This window comes from Fopius arisanus, unplaced genomic scaffold, assembly GCF_000806365.1.
Source record: "Fopius arisanus strain USDA-PBARC FA_bdor unplaced genomic scaffold, ASM80636v1 scaffold00044, whole genome shotgun sequence".
Lineage (NCBI taxonomy): Eukaryota > Metazoa > Arthropoda > Insecta > Hymenoptera > Braconidae > Fopius > Fopius arisanus.
The window spans coordinates 955,855-974,196 of record NW_011887783.1 but is presented as its reverse complement, the minus strand read 5'-3'; the positions used below and the strand labels follow the sequence as shown (position 1 = coordinate 974,196).

Below are 18,342 nucleotides of genomic sequence, written 5' to 3'. Positions count from 1 at the left end.
CCCGGGCCGTCGGCGTGCTAGCCGAGCACGTTACCGCTAGGATAACACACTATTATAATAATAAAATTTCATTAGGAGTATATATATTGCAAAAGTATCGTTTTAAAAAATTGCTAATTTTTCAATTACACTGAATATCTTCTCGATTTTCAAATATTCAGCTTTTAAACGATATTTCCATTAATTATTATCAATAATTAGCCATTTACCAAAAAAAAAAAATAGGAATTATTTAAATAAAAAAAAAAATGAATGTTGGCGGGATTGAACCCCAGCCGTCGGCGTGCTAGCCAAGCACGTTGCTCATTAGACAACGCGTTCATTATGAAAGCATAGTTTTATTAGGAGTATATCTTCAATATATTGAATAATTTTTTGCATTTGAAATTCCACAAAATGTTGCTTCCCCAATCCTAATCGGCTAAATTTCAGTTAAACAAATAAAAAAAAAGCATTTATTCACAATGAAAATGAAAATAAAGAAAATTGTTGCCAGTATTGTTTCAAATTTATTGCAATAGTATAAACTATTTACAGAACATATGCTGGATGCACATTTCCCGAACGGGTAGAATACAGAAATTCAAACTTGACGATTTCATGAACGTGTGTTACTCTTACAACTTTCTTTCTGCTGTCTCTAAATTACGAAATAAATCTCAGTCTTCATGAAAATGTTAATGAAAGTCAATAAGCATATTAATTAGAGGACCATTCCTAAGCGTCCACTAGACCTCACAAAAACGTCGGCGATAAAGACAAAAAAATACACAAAAAAAATGCTAATGAATACCGGACATGTCTCTGAATAGCTTCTTGCAATTATACAATCGATCTATATTAATGTTAATTAATCTATTTACAACATATATTTATATTGCTTGAAGATTATTAATCTTCCGAGTGAAAGTAAAAATCTAGAGAATCCGGTGATTTTATAATTAAACAACTATCAAATCATAAGCAATCTCAATTTGAGAATTGAATTTCGAAAAACACAACATCAAATATCAATCGGCATTCAAAATGAATCAAACATTTTTATACAAAAATTCCTCGCACTTGTGATTTCAATCCGTAAAACGTCAATCAAGTTTGAGTTGAGCTGCCATACTTTCAGTTATTAAATCAGTTATTCAATAAAAAAATACAAAAGAGAACGAGGCAAAGTTAAACAGTAGGATAATAAGAAACACCTGTTCAACGGTTTTATTAAATTGTAAGAATGTTCGATGGGGGTCTTTGAAATGCTCTATCAAAACGCAATACAGAATTCTACACACATGTTTCTTTCTTATCCGAATTACTTTCGAGTAACATATCATCCAAGGGAACTCCGTCCTCACTGAAGTGTTGAGAATGCTCATAATGGCTATCCTCATAATCCGCGCCAATACTAGCATTAATATCTAAATGTCTCGTAGTTCCAAGAATCACATCAATTACCGGGAGATTATGCAAGGAGTTAAAATCTTTTGTCAAATAATTTCTACCAGTGGGATCACTCTGTTGATGAGTCAAATCCTTCGTTGCGGTGGAATTCGTCACTGTGAGACTCTCGCGTAATGGAAAGCCGGTATCATTTTCCAAAATTGGATTGACATCCCTTAAAGATCCACTGCCCATAGGACTAATCGCCGGGAACAATACATTCTCACTGATAAAATTACTCTCACTGATTGTAGAGTGCGGATGATCACTGCGATTGTTAATTCGCTCATTTAATCTCTCTTCACTTTGTAAATCATCAATGGATATTCTAGATTGACAATTCCTTGAACTTGCGTCAGCACTCCTGACATCATTGAGCGAGCTCGCACTGCTGTTTCGAAGGTTGATACCGTCAAATGTGCCTTCAGAGAGAAAATACAAACTACTAGACTGTGATCTTGCGAGCGGCTTCTGCCGACGATTTTGGCACGCTTGACCGAAGCTTGAGCAGTTGAAATCTCCTTCAACGATTTTGTCTTGGGGCTCCGGCATCTCCCCGAATTCCGAAAGATTGTGGTCACTTCTTTCACTCATCATTTGTATCGTTAAATCTAAATCAGAGCTGTACTCTAAGCTACATTGTTGAGAGACGTTGCGTAAGCGTTTCTCCTCTTCCGTTCTGGTGTCGACATCAGATTCGTTGGGAGTCAATGATGATTCTGGCAGTGGTATCTCTTGCGAGTCATTTCTGGCCACGTGTTTGTAATCGTTATTCATTTTCTTCAAGTCCTGGCGATTCTCCTGACCTATAATGTATCGAATGGGGACTGTTCTGTCTTCTGATATACTCCCACCACTGTCCGAAAGTATATTTATGTTATTCGTTATGTTTATGAGATTTAATTCTACATGAAGATTAGTATTATTGACTTTAGCACTGCTACCAAAGATACTCTTTTCTATTTCTGATTCGTGAAGCCTTGCCGCTGGCCTCGGTACGGAGATGCAGCTACCGCCATCACTCGTTGCTCCGCCATCTCCCCGCTTTCTGGGGCCTAAATTATTCGTCTTTGTGTGTCGCCTCTGCTTCTTGAAGAACTTCCTGGCTACCCCACTTTGTCGTGGATTGTAGAACATTTCGATGCTGGCCGAGTGTGTGGCTTCTGTATAAGTGGTTACAGAATTGTTAGACCGGTATTGCTGACGATGCAGAACCACCAAGTTCATGTTTTGACCTTTATTACTTCCGGAATTAACACCGATGTCAGCGGTTTTTTGGATATCGCATGCCCGAGAAACACTTGAGAACCTCAAAGAATTGAGAGAATTGGTATCGCTGATCACTTGAGTAACTGGAATATTCGAAATTGCAACTGGTAGGTTGTGGACCAAAGGTTGAGCAGGTAATGCTGGAGTCGTATCCGTAACACTTCGAGATCTGCAACACCGATTTTTTTTCTTGTGCCACCAACACCTCATGAGATTCCACTGAGTTCTCACATCATTCCTCGCTATTCCATAAAACAGAAGGACAAAAATTCCCAACGCACTGCTGGATGTCGCGTAAATTACAGCGAAAAGCGTCTCTTCATGAGGCATCTGAAGACTGAAAGGTTTTACAGTTGCTGCAGCTCCTGAACACCAAACAATCAAATACAAGATGAGAATCACAATGTGACCCTTCAGTTGAGTAATTTGAGAGTATTCAATATCCTCGACATCTGAAGAAACCGTTTGAGTTGAGTGAACGCTGCTCTGATCCACTCTATTATGATTCGGCTCCAGTAATTCCAAATCCATATTTTCCGTTGCTTGAGTCCCTTCTGACAACTGTCTGTTATGATCTGCATTTCTGATTGCGCATCGAACGAGAAGATAGAAAATTGTGAGATAAAAGACGAGGATAATGGCAGGCACGAAGAGACCGGTCAGAGCAGGACTTGAAGATAGGAAACAAAAGGAGTATCCTGCATAGTCCTTGAGATTGATCGCTCCAGAGATACCGCAAACGATCAACGCGATTCCCCATCCCACTAGATAAATACCTAATAGAGGTTTTTGAATGGGTTGTTCAGAGAGTTCATCATCGGGAACGTCAGCGACATTTAATTTGGACAGTCGTTTATACATGTTGCTGGCTGACGCCGTCATCCACAGAAGGGAACACAAAGACAGATAATGCAGGAGTAAACCAACTGCCTGACAAATCTTGATAGAATCAGTCTGCTGAATTCCAGTAGTATACAAAAAGCAGAGAAGAATTATTGATATCCAAGTATTGACGACGCAGTGCTTAGCTCTCTTCGGCATTATGATTGATGCATAACAGATTATGTAGGTCACTGATGTGATCGTCAAGCATATTATCGCTACGAACGTTCCAACGTAGATAGCAGGATTCGAGTATCGGAATTTGGCGCTGGAAATATGAGGAGAGTTATCGAAGTACGAAGTGTCTTCAAGTAGTCCGTAGTATCCTAATCTATTGCAGTGGAAGACGATCAGGTTGTTTATTAGATTTGATAATTGACAGCCGTCAGTAGACCATTCACCTGAAACGTTGGATTTTAGGTCCCAGACTACGGGTCTGGGTCGAATTCCCAAATGGTACGATCGGGGCATTTTCAACATTATGTACACAGGTTCTGTTAAATTAACTACTTGTCGGCCTATTAGTTTACATCCTATTACTCCAGACGTAATATCCATCTTTGGGGGCGCTGAGATTAGCGGTAAAAAGTTATTAGAGCTGTACATGGAGATCATTAATTGATGAGCGACTGTGAGATCCAGGCGGTGGAATAATGACGCCGGGAGCTGGATTGAAGCTTCTATTGACCTGTCCTCAGTGTTCAGGATTACAGTCTTATTGTTCGTTGCGCAGTGCATCAGCCTATCCTCTTTCTCTTCCAAGACTGTGCTGTACCACGTACAAGTGAGTCCCACAAAATTCTCTGTTTTAACTCTAAATTCCTCGAGGGCCATATTGTTCGTATGAAGTTGTATTGAGGGAGTGAATTCTGCAATTACTTCAATGCATTTGATCAGTCTTGTACAAGCATTGTAGGAGGTTTCCGAAACCTTTAACATCTGCCTTGGAAAAGCCATGATGGAACTGATGATTCCCACCAACATCGCCCCAAGATCTTTTTCCTCGATCAAAAAATTCAAGTAATTCTCGATTGTCTTTGCTATAAAGTGAATCTCGATGGGATCAGTAATCTTGGTTGGATAGCCAGTATGGTTTCGGAATCTCATTACTGTTTCTAATAAATTTCCTTTTGTTAGAGAGAGGTTGACCTTCGAGTATTGTTCCAGGGCTTTTGTTGTTGGAGAAATGAAAGGACATGATTCAGTATTGAGATCGTTCCAACTACCCGTGGAGTTGCATTGATAGGAAGCTTGAACCGGGAGTTGAGTCAGAGTAGAGACGCCAGTTCCTTCGCAAGGTAATTCCACCTTCCAGCCGACGACTGTTCGAGGCCAAGCATAAACTCCTTTGTTATTTTTCGTGATGACTAGAGGACAATAGTTTGTATCTTCTGATATTACTATCATGGTAATTCTCTTAGACTGAGTACCGTATATTGAGATCAGTTGACAGTTCCACTGCCCATTATGCTCTTTCCTCACCGGAAAAATTGTGATAGAGCTGCGGATCACTCCAGCATCGGAGAGGTAATTGTTCTCTACTTTAACATTCGATAATGTACCCTGCGGATCTATGAAATAATCCGAACTCATGAAGATATTGGGATTCCATGACCAGTTTAGGTGAGCACTCCTATCATCTGTTATGCTAGGTATACTGCATTCTAGACTCATTGAATCACCTGCAAAGACGACTTGGTTATGATCTGGATGCATTTGAAGAACTGGAGAGTCGAATTGGCATTGACCATCTTCCAAGGAATGAATGTCGAGGATTGGTTGGCCGCGCGTTGACGGCGGAGAGTCACAGGTAGGAGTGGAGTTTAATCGGAAGAGAGAGGTATTTTTCCAGTTGCTTATCCAGTACAGGTGGCAGTCACATTTCCATGGGTTGTTGCTCAGGTCCAGTTGGTGTAGAAATTTTAGTCCGTGGAAGTTTTCCTCAGAGAGAGTTTTTAGAAGGTTCCCATTAAGTTTTAGGCGTTCGAGGGCCAGCAGGTCATGAAATAAATTTGCCTTCACTGCGCTTATTTTATTACCAGATAAGTCAAGTTTCTTAAGATTGGATAAATGTCGGAAGACTGAAGAATCAATGGAGGCAATTTGATTTTTACTCAGATCTAATCGCTCTAAGCTGTCCAACCCAGTAAAACAGCCATCGTTCAAGGTTGTCACTTTATTCATAGAAAGATCCAAGCGTTTTAGATTCGTCAAATTCTGAAATATTCCTTGCTCAATGACATAAATCCTGTTTTTACTTAAATCCCTGGAACAAAAGATCGATAATGATTGACAATAATACTGCAACTACACTGAGAGAAAAATCCAGTAAAATGTAGTAAACCTATTGGTTCGCGACAAAAAATGGTTGCTTCTATCATTATCATATCAAACCATTTTTTTATTCATTGAAATTTTTTCTCAATGTAGTGTATTTTCGCCTGTGTATTAAAATCTATACGAGTGTACACATATTGTTATAATAAGTAAATAAAATATTTTTTCCTAGTAAAAAAATGAAAAAAATTCGAAGACTCTCAAAAATAGATATGTCTTATACCATATATATATTTTTTTTATTAAAGATTTGATTATCCAAGCTCAAGTGTAAAATCGACAAGCTTGTCTGTTCCTCCAGATAAAACTCAAAAACCTAAAAAATGATAGAACCAACAAATGACCAATAACTTACAAATAATAAAGGTCAATGCCGACAGCGTTGATATGAATATCCTTAATATCGTCAATATCCTTGTTACATCTAACTCTGAGTCTTTCATTTTGGGGTCCCACGTGCTTACAACTGCAGAGGACAGGACACAAGTATCCATCAGCAGTCCCCAGTGATCCAATTAAAATGCACAATATCGACAGACTTATCATAATTAGCAGGGGTTGGTCGCTGCACTAAAATAATCAAATCCACGAATGTTAAAGATGCCATAATCATCCGTCTCCATCATTAAACAATAAACTTACGACCAAGACAAGCATTTGACTTTCTCACATTGTCCTGGTGTTTTTCTCGAAATTTAAGTTGTTGATTCTCAGTTGATACTTGCATCAACTATCAGATAACACGAGTACGTTGGTCATTACACTACCATCACTGTCCCAAACTTTTCTTGACTCCATAATCTGTATTACTTCAATTTAAAAATATTCTCCAATGCTATATTAATACTCAGTAGCGACGATCAAATATCGTTAACAGAAATTACTCAAATTTTATTCTCATCCAATTATTCTCGAATATTTCATTGTCGGTTCAATTTTTGCATTCATCTCTTCCCTTCAAGTAATTCCACTGTTTTCTGATACATTATCGCTACATGCTCGTATCGATATTTTCGCCCCCGATTCTCGATATTTTTCACCGATAATTGTCCGTCGATGTGTCGATAGTTTTACACTGGAATCGATACCTCCTATCGGACTGGACAAACAATTGCAGAATATTAATAACTTTCAAAATAGTATATATTACGATACAATTAGAGAGTACATTCTTCGAGTGTGAATATTATAGTAGAATATCCCGTCAAAAATGTTTTACTTGAAATCATTGGAATACAACCTACTTCAGACAATTTTTTACTAACAATTGATCATGGCGCCATCTCCGTCATGTAATAATACTAAGTTTATCATGCTCTCCAATTTTTTTTTGTTGAAACATTCCGGATTCTCCGCATAATGGTAATTAAAATGAGTAAATAATCAGTGACATTTGTCGGACAGAACAGTTTAATACATTTCAAATGGAAATATCATTATTTGTGTAGTTTTAATGGAATTGATAAGTTATAATACAGAGATTTTTGTCATCTCGGTCATTCTGGAGGTTATGATACCAGTGGAATTACCTTCATGGGTGTCCAACACGCTTGCTCAATACCATGGCATTTTTTCAATAGCTTACAACTTCTGCAAAATTCGCACGATACTATTTACCGAAATGAACTTTATATTGACATAATTATTTTATTAATTACAATAATTTGTCTAGCTTCAGAATTTGCGATCATGTGGGGCGAAGCCGACCGGCATTTCTCGGGTGGTGGCCGCGAGGAAGGATATGGTTAATAGTTCTAAAAATGAGGCCCTATTTCGAATATCCAGGAGGTATCCCACGGTATCGAGTGAGATGCAGATGTATCATCACTCAGTACGTATATCAGAAATAATCCGTAATTACCGTTTTTTAAATGTACCAGTACCAATAAAAAATTGAAATTCTTTCAGTTGTACGTACAATCGATTCGATTGTATTCAAATCAAGCAAGGAGGCCCAACTTCTTTTCGCAGTTTGTAGAAAATATAAAACAAGAAGTTCAGAAGAATAAAGAGATGAAGGAGTCGTTAAAAAAATTTCGGGAGGAGGCAGAAAAGCTGGAGCAGTCGGAGGCTTTGAAATCAGCTCGTCAAAAATTTCAGTCAGTGGAGTCTGAGGCATCGAAGAGCTCGGAATTATTAAAAGGGAAGCTGGAGGGATTGAAGGAGAAGGTGCAGGGAGTCATCGACGAGGCAGGAAAAACGGAGCTGGGTAAAAAGGCTGGGCAATTGGGTGAGGAGATTTCAAAATCTGCGAAGGGGGCTGCTGAGACTTTATCAGAAAAAAGTCAGGCATTTGGGATGACCAATGCCTTTCAGACTATATCACAGACAGCAGAAGTCGTTAGGAAAGAATTAGACAATCATGGGATTCAAGGACGAGTTTATGTACCTTTGACTAAATTGAGAAAACGAAAGGAGATATTAGAGAGTGAAGAGAAAACGGTTGAGGCTAATACAGAGGCGACCGGTGTTGAGTTGCATAAAGACTCCAAGTTCTACCAATCTTGGCAGAATTTCAAGGATCATAATCCTTATGTTAACAAAGTCCTCGACTGGAAGATAAAATACGAAGAATCTGATAATTCGCTGATCAGAGCATCACGACTACTTACTGATAAAGTGACAGACATAATGGGGGGCCTTTTTCAAAAAACCGAGCTCTCAGAAACTCTTACAGAAATCTGCAAACTGGATCCTAGCTTCGATAAAGTTAAATTCCTTAAAGATTGTGAAATTGACATCATCCCCAATATCTTGGAGGCGATGATTAGAGGAGACTTGGAAATTCTCAAAGACTGGTGTCACGAGGCGCCTTACAATCTCATTGCACAACCACTGACACAAGCCAAGAAGTTGGGATTTTTTTTGGATAATAAAATATTAGATATTGACAATGTCGATTTAGTCATGGGTAAAGTAATGGAACAGGGTCCAGTTCTCGTAATTAGTTTTCAATCTCAACAAATAATGTGTGTGAGGGACTCGAAGAAAAAAGTGGTCGAGGGTGATCCCGATAAAGTGATGAGGGTCAACTATGTTTGGGTAATGTGTCGTGATCCTAGTGAATTGAATCCAAAATCGGCCTGGCGTTTGTTAGAACTAAGTGCCAGCAGTTCTGAGCAGTTTGTCTAGCACAGGAGATACCATAGACAAATCGTTTTAAATTTCAAACCAGGAGTGTTGTATCAATACTACTTTGTAAATTATTGATCTATACGTAGTGGACCAAGGGGAACACTATATATCTCACAGGATAACTCGAATAAATAAATTCAGAACAAAAGCGTCAATGATAACATCTCTTCTAACTTCAGGGATAGCTTTCGATTTGATGTACTAAATGTATCTATTTTTGTTACTGAATTAATGGATTTGGCTTATCCTCGACGTTAAGAAAAAGATAGCGAAGACAAAGAGGAGGCGAATTTAAATTTAATAAATTAACAAGATGTTTAATTTATTTAAAAAATTTATATAATTTATATAATTATATTTTAAAAATAAATTAAAAGATTTAAATTTAGTAAAATTCAATCCACAGGTACACCGAAAAAAATCTCAGGAAAAAAATGTGGATTTTTGATTCCTGGGAAATTGACAAAAAAAAATCAAAAATATTTTTTCATCTCTGAGGTCATTATCGACACAGCCTCGTGCCCTGCCTTATTCACGGGTACGGCCTCTGATTTAGTTCCTCAACCACCGCTATGAATTTTTTCGGATCAACCGCTGCCATTTGTGCCATGTTTATTGCCAATCTCTCGTATAATTTCTGCTCCCGACATGAAATTCCTCATGTTTTTTTTTACACTCGAGAGGACCAATAAAATAAGGAAAAAAGCAGAACAAATAAATGAAAGAATGAAGTGATTTCCTATTTTTGCCTGATGTACGTGGAAAAATTTGTCAGATGAATTATAAATTGCTTCTATGGTGTGTTACATAAATTCCGATGAGGAAGAGAATAACTTGGTAGAGGGGATTGGCGATATTGTCGGCATCCTTGAATCCTACTCAATCCATAATTATCTTCATTCACGGACGTCCCTGCTAACTCATTTAAAAACCAGGAAAAATAATAGAGAAAGCAATACGCACTTTACTTGAACCGGTGTAATTCAGCTTTTGAGACACCCCCCAATAATAAACGCCCAATAATTAGTAAGTCCCATTATCTATAAAATTCCATATCGTGAATTACTTCCACTGTTTGTCTTGGTTTATTGGTTTGCTTTACTTTCTCTTGAGATTTTTATCGTCGAGAACAAGTTGTTTCTGATAATTTCACTTTTTCCTCTGTCTGCTATTACCAGCGGTTGAAGGCACTTGAGGAATCAACGGTTTCAAGGGCTTTTTGAAGTGATTGACGATTGGAGTGATATATTGGAAATATAATGCCTTATCATGGAAAATTACGACAACTGGGGAAGGCCTGTATCGCCCACTGTAATTCTGGCTTTATCAGAGCTAGAAGAGGAACAACAGCTGGCGTCGAAGGGGCTAGGTGTTTTTCAACTAGTAAGAGCAACGATATGCGGTATGATTACGTTATTTTCATTTTTCATTTGATAATAGTTAATGAGCAAGTGAATTAATAATAAAATAATCAGGATTAGGATTTTTTTATTAGAAAAAAAAATCATGCAACTTCCATCCTATTTCATTTTAGAATTGAATTGAATTTTCAAAGTGCATTATTGATAACAGAACATTTCTGCTCTCAGGTTCGTACAATTTGTAAATAAAAATGGAGGACCCCAGCACTTGGGAGTTCAGCTGAAGGATGGTGGGGATATCATTGCTATCTCCTCAATAGACTCGAGAATTCCCAATAATCTCAGAAAATTCCTCGAGGGAGGTGAGGTCCTCGCTCAAAAAGCTAGACGGTAAAAAATCAATACGATACAAATTGGAGTTTCAGTAATTATATCCGTAGAGGAGTGGAAAAACGTAACAGAAAAAAATGACGGAAATTCTAAAGAAATATCAGAGTACATCCTTGGATAAAAAAGTCACTCTGCGTTTTTCCATTTAATTTATTTTTATTTATATTTCAAATTTAGCCCCGAGGCCTCTGAGTTTTACGAACTCCATGTTGATGATTAATTGTATAATTTTACTCGTAGAAGTCTTTTCGTTTCTTCAGGAACGGTGACACCAATCTGAGTGATTACGTCCAAAGGTTGGTGTCGGCATGCCAAGACTCTACCGATTGCTTGTGCTTCATTTCCTCTCTTTTTTTTTATTAAAATCATTTAGTGGAATAATTCAGTGAATTTCTCACTCCTACTAGTCCCCACTCACCACAAAATTTTCAATGAATATCTTAAATCCAGATTCAGAGACTATTTTCAAGCAGCAGTTGATTACAATGATGATCTTATTCGTGTCATTAGAATTATTGCCGAAGGTCGGAGTGTAATAGCCGAGGCAGATGTCAATTTCTTGGCACCTATAAATCGCATGGATAAATTATTATGCGTTGGACTTAATTACCGTGGGCATTGTCAAGAGCAGGGCCTTGAACTCCCAAACAATCCAGTCATATTCAACAAATTTCCGAGTAATATCATTGGACCTACTGATAATATTGTCTTGCCTACAAACTCCGAGGTAACGGCATATTCTTCATGCAAATACTTAGAAATATTGAAAAATTGAAATAATTCAAAAATAAAATTCCTCGCAGAAAGTCGACTGGGAGGCGGAATTAGCAATAGTAATCGGAAAGATTGGGAAAGATCTCAATGAAGAGGATGCAGAGCGCTGCATATTCGGGTACACAGTGGCCCAAGATATTTCAGCGAGAGATTTGCAGAAGGGCAAAATCAACGGGGGACAATTTCTCCTCGGAAAGGCCATGGACACATTTTGTCCCCTTGGTCCAGCAGTTGTTACCAAAGAGGCTATTCCTGATGTTCACAACCTCACAGTCAAGACCTGGGTGAATGAGGACTTGAAGCAAAATGGAAACACCAGCGAACTCGTCTTCAATCCTGGAAAAATAGTTGCCTACATTTCAAAGTTTATGACGCTATTACCAGGAGATGTAATCCTCACTGGTACTCCTCAAGGTGTGGGTTTCGCTCGTAAACCGCCTGAGTATCTTAAGAAAGGTGATATCCTCCAGACGGAAATCGAGAGCGTCGGTCGCCTAAATAACAAGGTCGTTCAGTCTGAACCAAAAATAAAGAATTAATTGATTCATCGGTGCCATGTCTTCACATAATCCGTCGACGTTCAAAGACAATTGAACCAAAAGCTTTATCGTTTGTACTCCCGAGAAACGTATGTTATTGAATTCAAATAGATTAATTTCCTCTCATCTCCCAGATTTGTTGAATATTGTTTTTTTATACATGCATTCCTGTTGAAGTGAAATGATAATACATTACATCGTACATTGTACACAATTATAAGTCGCCTCTAGGAGAAGTCACCCTTGACAATTATTTTGTGTCCCGACGATATTTCAATAAATAAAATACAATATTTGTCGACAATTCTAATTAAGCAAGATAAAAAAAAGTCATGAGCGGCAGGAGAAACCCGACCAACTCGTCAACATTTTCATTTTCCTTTGGGGCGGGTTGGACGTGTGTGTGGTTTCAGTGATATATACTGTACGTTATTTTCTGCGTTACAAAATTGGTATTCACCGAAATGTGAAAATTCAAAATTTTCAAAAAAATAAAACTCGAGCCGCTACTTTACTCAATCCTCTTTGGAACCATTTATTAGAGATGGCGCTAATGACTCGCTGAGTCTCACTGCGTTTGCACAGATTCATCCAATCATTCAATTATTATTAACGAAAGAATTGTTGTAATGATTGATTTATTTTTCATTATCAATAAATTTGTAGTGGTTGACGAACGAAATTGGTAAAGACCTCATCTCGTGTCTACAAAATGACAACGAAGGTAAATGTAAAGATTTTTTTTTTTGGATTCGTACAGGTGGATTCATTTTTATGTTGGGTCATAGGTGGAATTTGCTGTTGACATGACATGTCAGAATTGCGTGAAGCAGGTGGAGGGATCATTGAGAGAACTCGAGGGGATTCATCATATTGATATTTCCTTGGAGAGAGGAACTGTCTTGGTAAACACTGATATGCCTTATTCGGTTATCCAGGAGAAGATTGAGAGTCTGGGGAAGAGAGCGGTTTTGAAAGGATATGGTGGTGATTCTCTTGATTTTTTTAAAAGCCGAATCGAGCCTATAAACTCTAATAAAATCATTTGCAAATCCTCGCGAACACAGAATACGGTGGTTGAGTTAAATAATTATTTCTGTGTTACAGACAATACAATTAGTGCTGTTTCGATAGTGGGAGGGACCTCAGGTTTTGGAATTAGTCAGGCAATTCAAGGAGTCGTACGATTCGTTCAGACACCCAGTGGATGTATTATTGATGGAACTGTGGATGGGTTAAGTCCGGGAGCCCATGGGTTTCATGTTCATGAATGTGGGGACATCTCTGGTGGTTGTGATACTGTTGGAGATCATTTTAATCCGTATAATTCCACTCATGGAGGTCCTGATGATGACATTACTCAAAGAGTAATCTGTAGTTTCAGTCCGATACTTTTATATGATACTCTGACTCTAGATTTTTTTTTAATTATATTTTTGATTTCCTATTTAGCACATTGGAGACCTAGGAAATATTTTAGCAAATGAATCTGGAAGAGCTCAATTCAGATGGCAGGATAAAGTACTTAATGTTGACGATATCATAGGAAGATCTCTAGTTATTACTGAAGATTCTGATGATCTGGGCAAGGGGAATAGTTCAACATCAAAATTTGATGGGAATAGTGGCCAGAGGTGAGTTTATGAATGATTGCTTTCGTATTGTTTTTACTCAACACTTTTAATAATTTATTCCACAGACTAGCGTGTGGAATTATCGCGAGATCCTCAGGAGTCTTCGAAAATACGAAAAGAATTTGTGCCTGCGATGGGAAGACCCTGTGGGATGAGCGAGACGAGTCTAAACAAAAAGGTTCATTCAAAAATACTTTCATATATCCAGATAAATGCACCATAGCCTAATATTCATAGTGTTTACGGATTAAATACAATTTTAAAAGCCAATGTTTTGTGTCTTTTCAGTGTGTGGTAATAATTTTTAAATTCGACCCAGAGTGGATAGTGCACTTTTTGAAAACTACTATAAATTTATTTCTGTATGCAGGTCATGGGAAAGTCATATCATTCCATAATATTCCTGATGAAAAATTTTTATATCTAAGTTTTTACTTATGAGGAGGGCTGAAGCTATTTATAACTCAAATAAAAATTCGATATAAACCCATAAATAAATGTTTATTGTGTTCGATCAGTAATTTATCATTTATCAGTGTGCGTGATGTAAAAAAAAATAATAATACAAAAAGGTATGAGAATAACTAGGAAAATTCGATCGAATGAGAATGAATTATTCGTTATCAGAACCACTGTCGTCAGAATTAGTTCTGCCTCGAATTGTTTTTGATTTCTTGTTTCCAAAGAGTAGATTAGACGGCTTCTTTCCCTTTTCTGGTGGATTCAACAGGTCACCAGTGTATGATATTGCACCAGACTGGGCTATTCTCCACTCCATCATCTCTGTGGAAAAATCATCGCAATTTCCGAGGTCCGTGAAGCCTACGATGTAGTCTTTTGTCTTGCTGTCTGAGATGAGGGCTATTGTGGGAATTATTTTGATCCTCAAACGCTCTGGAATCAAATAATCAATTCCTTAAATTCTGAGATGTTGGTTAAAAATTGGTCTTGGAAAAAATGCACGTATCTGAGTCGAAGTCCAATCGAATACAATTGAATATGAATATGAGCCGTACCTGTCAAAAATGGACACCTCTCGACATTCAATTTACAAAACCTCGCCTCCACATGTTTTTTAGCAAGGATCTGTAGGTGATGATCTGCAATTTTACATCTTGGAGATCCATCCTTGTAAAATAAACAGACAATATTCTTTGATTTTTTCGAAATATCAAAGAAGTCCTTCTCATCAGGAATTTCAGAGTACTCTCCGTGTCCCTGCAAAAAATCAAACAATTCATTGATCATCCACGAATATCACCATCTATGGAAATCAATGAAAAAAATTATGATGGGGTCCTTACAGCAGCCAACCACGCCTGTTTCTGCTGATGTACTTTCTTCATCTCCTGTAACCTCTTTTCCCTCAGCTTTTCAATATCATCAATATCCAGGTTCTCCAGAGCTTCAATCTCTCCATCTAATTGACGCTCCACCTGTTTCGCCACCTCCAAGATTTTATGCTGAATAATTCCTTCCATTTCAAACTTCAAAGTCTCAAATCCCAAAATTTCAGTCGCTTTTCTCTGAATTCACTCCGAAAGTTCCTTGATGCAATAAGCAGGCTCCGTCGACGCTCCTTATTAGGAATTAACGATTTCAATGAGTCACAAAGACCTGAAGAACCCCCCAATCTCAATGAATTATCAAAAAAAAATACTCCAAACTACCCCAAGCCGTTGCCCTGACCAAAAATTATTGCAATGACTCAATTTCAGCCCAGAAAATCTGAATAAACCACAAATTATCACGAAAAATTCCCAGAAATATCCAAATGAGGTCTTACTGAAAACTCGTCTTCTAGTACATGTAATTCACCTTAGAGTCCGCCTCGGATTCCTCTTCGAAATCGTCAAGACAAAAAAAAAACGATCATCATAACCTCCAAAATAACCCCCAATCCTTCCAAAATAATAATCGAAATGACAGTTCTGAAATAATATAAAATGTCCTTCAATTTTCACTGAAAACATTACCAAAAAATTTAAAGTATTAAACAAAATAAATGATAGAATTATTCAAGGAATATTCCCTGAAAGCCCGTCAGTGAAATATTTTCAACAATGAATCGTTCACGAAGAATCGTGGGGAGTATATCAGTGCTGTCAAGAAGTCTGGCTTCACGTGTAAGAAGAAAGAATCATTATGACAGCCTCGAGGTTGACTCCAAGGCAACTCAGGGTGAGATAAAATCTGCATATTTCAAGCTGACAATGCAGTATCATCCTGACAAAAATAGCAGTGAGGAGGCCAAGGTCAAATTTAGGGACATAATTGATGCTTACGATGTGCTGGGGAATTATCAGAAGAGGAGGCAATATGACAGAGGATTGCAAATAAAAACTGATACTGAGCCAAGGCAACCTGGGGATCCCAAGGTCCAAGATATAACGAAAGAAGCTGCCAGGGTGAGATCTGCTATCTATCGACAGAGCTCTGAGGCCCCTGGGAGTTCCAGGATGTATGATTTTGATCGGTGGACGAAGGCACATTATGGAAGCAGCTTTAAGAAAACTTGGGCGGCGAAGGAGAATGCCAGGAGGTTCAACGAAGAGAGAGAGAGCGTATTAGCAGCACAGGCTTATGAAGCAATTGAGAGGTTCATTTTGTTTATGGTGATTGTTGTATTGGGTGGAACCATGGGCATCGTCACTGTCAATCATACGTTTGATTCCCCTGTTGCGGAACAAAATAGTGTTGTGAAAGAAGGAGAGAAACAAACTGAACGTACCTGATGATGGAGAGATTAGTTTTTGTGGTATGCTCATAGGTAATTACGTGTAAATAGTAGGAGATTGTTGAATAAATAAATTGGATGAATAAACAGGGGAAATTATTTTAAGTTTCGGTTAAACGAAAAATCATTCGCCTGCAAATACCAATAATTTTTTTAATTCCATAATTTATTCGTAAATACAAATATCATCTTCATAATTTTTCAAATGTTTAATCAATAATGCAAACGTTTGTGTGAGTAAAATAGACTTGTACATTTGCGAATATATCTAGCAAGGTGATAATTAATAGGTATCACTTATATCAACTAGAATTAATATGGCCGGTACATGGGAGGAACGGGCATGGGCATTCCAACTGGGCCCGTGGGATAGGGAACACTTGGAGCCATTCCTGGAAAGGTGTTCACTGCTGGATAACCCCCTGTTGATGATTTCGGTTTCCTCTTAACCTCTCGCATTTTGTCTACCTTCACCTTTCGTAAATGCATTATCTTTCTTCGCGTCAAGAATTGATCCAGGAATTCATCGACTTCTGTATCCCCCGATAAGAATTTTTCAGCTATTTTCTGGACACGAAGGAGAATACAAATAAAAATCACAATTATCATTTGATAATTGTTTATATAATTGCTTAAATAATTACTTCCGATTCTTCTTCAATTTCCGCAGCAGCAGCTTGCAACAGCTCGAGGGCTGACTCAACTGACAAAGCTCCAGATTTTTCCTCTGGAAAATTCGAAAAAGAATTTTTTTGTTTTTATCCCAACTCGATACAACTGAATAGAAATCGTCATCAATCGTTAGAATCATCCAATTAGTCAATTATTACGTACTTAATTCAGTAATTTTGTCTTGTACACTTGTACAGAGCTCACAACCTTTCTCAGACAGTTCATGTAATGCTTTTTTATTTTCCTCGAGTTGGGGTTGTTTTGCTAGGTTGACTTCGGCCAGAGAACGATTTCCAGCGATCAGAACTTCCTTTTCAGATTCCAATTCTTTAAACTAGAAAACCTCACGAAAAGTTAGTAAGTCGCATATCTAATAATAAGACAAGAAAATAATGAGACAACTGCCTTATTATCCATTTATTGTCATCGATTAAATAATTCACCTGTTTTATGTCATTGACAACTTCCTCGAATCTTCCATCATCGTTCAATATTTCTCCCAAATCAGTGTTGCTGAGATGATTCAACATCGACAATGCAGCTAGGATATCCAGCCCCTGGTCCTGACTGTACATTTTCAATTTTTATTATGAATATTTTAAATAAATACACAGAAATTTAATTTTCGTCAGCTGATGACATCGACCACAACAATGAACACTTGTGTTATTGAAAATAGGGTGATGACGACACTATATGTGTAAGAGAAAAAAATTCTGCGGCTGATATGTTCAGCTGGGGTAAAAGGTCTCTGCCTTATTCACAATTATCCACTGTCGATTATTATTATTTATTTTACTAACTCGAATTATCTTCTGTCCGTAAATTGAGAATTGAGAAGAAATTTCCTGAATCAATCGCTTATCGCACATTAAAAATTTTTAAATGCATGAAAATATTCAGGACGTGACGAAAATTAAAAAAAAATTACTGTGAATTTTTGATTAATGAATTTTATTTGAATTGAATGAAAATTAATTTTCATTTATTTCGGATTTTTTCCATGCGATTTTAAATTCGCTTTTTTTTATATATAAGGAAAATATGTAAAAAAATGAATTGGAGAATTTTGATTAAAGAATTTTTATGCAAAAAAAACTCGTAAAAGTGTTTTTGTTTGTTGGAAATTTTTTTCATGGCCAAAGCGCAATTTTTGTTGTCTTCCAACCGGAAAAAAACGT

General features: G+C 37.4%; 7 protein-coding genes across 10 annotated transcripts; 4 read left to right on the top strand and 3 right to left on the bottom strand.

The window, feature by feature from the left end:
- Positions 1-496: 496 nt before the first annotated feature.
- Positions 497-6,855, bottom strand: Remo (Remoulade). Its single transcript, XM_011305794.1, has 3 exons — positions 6,562-6,855; positions 6,275-6,489; positions 497-5,848 (listed from the first exon to the last, which is right to left on the bottom strand). The coding sequence occupies exons 1-3, from the start codon at positions 6,574-6,576 to the stop codon at positions 1,276-1,278; spliced, it is 4,803 nt and encodes a 1,600-aa protein (XP_011304096.1). The 5' UTR covers positions 6,577-6,855; the 3' UTR covers positions 497-1,275.
- Positions 6,856-7,006: 151 nt separating this feature from the next.
- LOC105267142 (mitochondrial import inner membrane translocase subunit TIM44) lies at positions 7,007-9,362 on the top strand. Its single transcript, XM_011305793.1, has 3 exons — positions 7,007-7,281; positions 7,592-7,750; positions 7,828-9,362. Exons 1-3 carry the CDS (start codon positions 7,279-7,281, stop codon positions 9,049-9,051), a joined length of 1,386 nt encoding a protein of 461 aa, XP_011304095.1. The 5' UTR covers positions 7,007-7,278; the 3' UTR covers positions 9,052-9,362.
- A 319-nt stretch (positions 9,363-9,681) lies between these two features.
- On the top strand, positions 9,682-12,409 carry LOC105267140 (fumarylacetoacetate hydrolase domain-containing protein 2). Of its 2 annotated transcripts, XM_011305789.1 has the most exons (6): positions 9,682-10,080; positions 10,233-10,456; positions 10,644-10,805; positions 11,066-11,101; positions 11,316-11,532; positions 11,609-12,409. In XM_011305789.1, exons 2-6 carry the CDS (start codon positions 10,314-10,316, stop codon positions 12,116-12,118), a joined length of 1,068 nt encoding a protein of 355 aa, XP_011304091.1. In that variant the 5' UTR covers positions 9,682-10,080; positions 10,233-10,313; the 3' UTR covers positions 12,119-12,409. The 2 variants fall into 2 exon arrangements, with proteins under 2 accessions (XP_011304091.1, XP_011304092.1); XM_011305790.1 differs by lacking the exon at positions 11,066-11,101 and having other exon boundaries at positions 9,690-10,080.
- A 102-nt stretch (positions 12,410-12,511) lies between these two features.
- LOC105267141 (copper chaperone for superoxide dismutase) lies at positions 12,512-14,246 on the top strand. Of its 2 annotated transcripts, none has more exons than XM_011305791.1 (6): positions 12,512-12,842; positions 12,907-13,105; positions 13,226-13,485; positions 13,571-13,752; positions 13,818-13,930; positions 14,124-14,246. In XM_011305791.1, exons 1-6 carry the CDS (start codon positions 12,831-12,833, stop codon positions 14,177-14,179), a joined length of 822 nt encoding a protein of 273 aa, XP_011304093.1. In that variant the 5' UTR covers positions 12,512-12,830; the 3' UTR covers positions 14,180-14,246. The 2 variants fall into 2 exon arrangements, with proteins under 2 accessions (XP_011304093.1, XP_011304094.1); XM_011305792.1 differs by having other exon boundaries at positions 14,041-14,216.
- On the bottom strand, positions 14,247-15,621 carry LOC105267138 (thioredoxin domain-containing protein 9). 2 transcript variants are annotated; one of them, XM_011305785.1, is made up of 4 exons: positions 15,539-15,621; positions 15,057-15,331; positions 14,769-14,970; positions 14,247-14,646 (listed from the first exon to the last, which is right to left on the bottom strand). In XM_011305785.1, exons 2-4 carry the CDS (start codon positions 15,231-15,233, stop codon positions 14,366-14,368), a joined length of 660 nt encoding a protein of 219 aa, XP_011304087.1. In that variant the 5' UTR covers positions 15,234-15,331; positions 15,539-15,621; the 3' UTR covers positions 14,247-14,365. The 2 variants fall into 2 exon arrangements, with proteins under 2 accessions (XP_011304087.1, XP_011304086.1); XM_011305784.1 differs by having other exon boundaries at positions 15,057-15,562.
- Positions 15,618-16,576, top strand: LOC105267139 (dnaJ homolog subfamily C member 30). Its single transcript, XM_011305788.1, has one exon. The coding sequence runs from the start codon at positions 15,816-15,818 to the stop codon at positions 16,485-16,487; it is 672 nt and encodes a 223-aa protein (XP_011304090.1). The 5' UTR covers positions 15,618-15,815; the 3' UTR covers positions 16,488-16,576.
- Positions 16,577-16,683: 107 nt separating this feature from the next.
- Positions 16,684-17,861, bottom strand: LOC105267137 (vacuolar protein sorting-associated protein 37B-like). Its single transcript, XM_011305783.1, has 4 exons — positions 17,605-17,861; positions 17,324-17,495; positions 17,134-17,216; positions 16,684-17,056 (listed from the first exon to the last, which is right to left on the bottom strand). Exons 1-4 carry the CDS (start codon positions 17,734-17,736, stop codon positions 16,802-16,804), a joined length of 642 nt encoding a protein of 213 aa, XP_011304085.1. The 5' UTR covers positions 17,737-17,861; the 3' UTR covers positions 16,684-16,801.
- Positions 17,862-18,342: the final 481 nt, after the last annotated feature.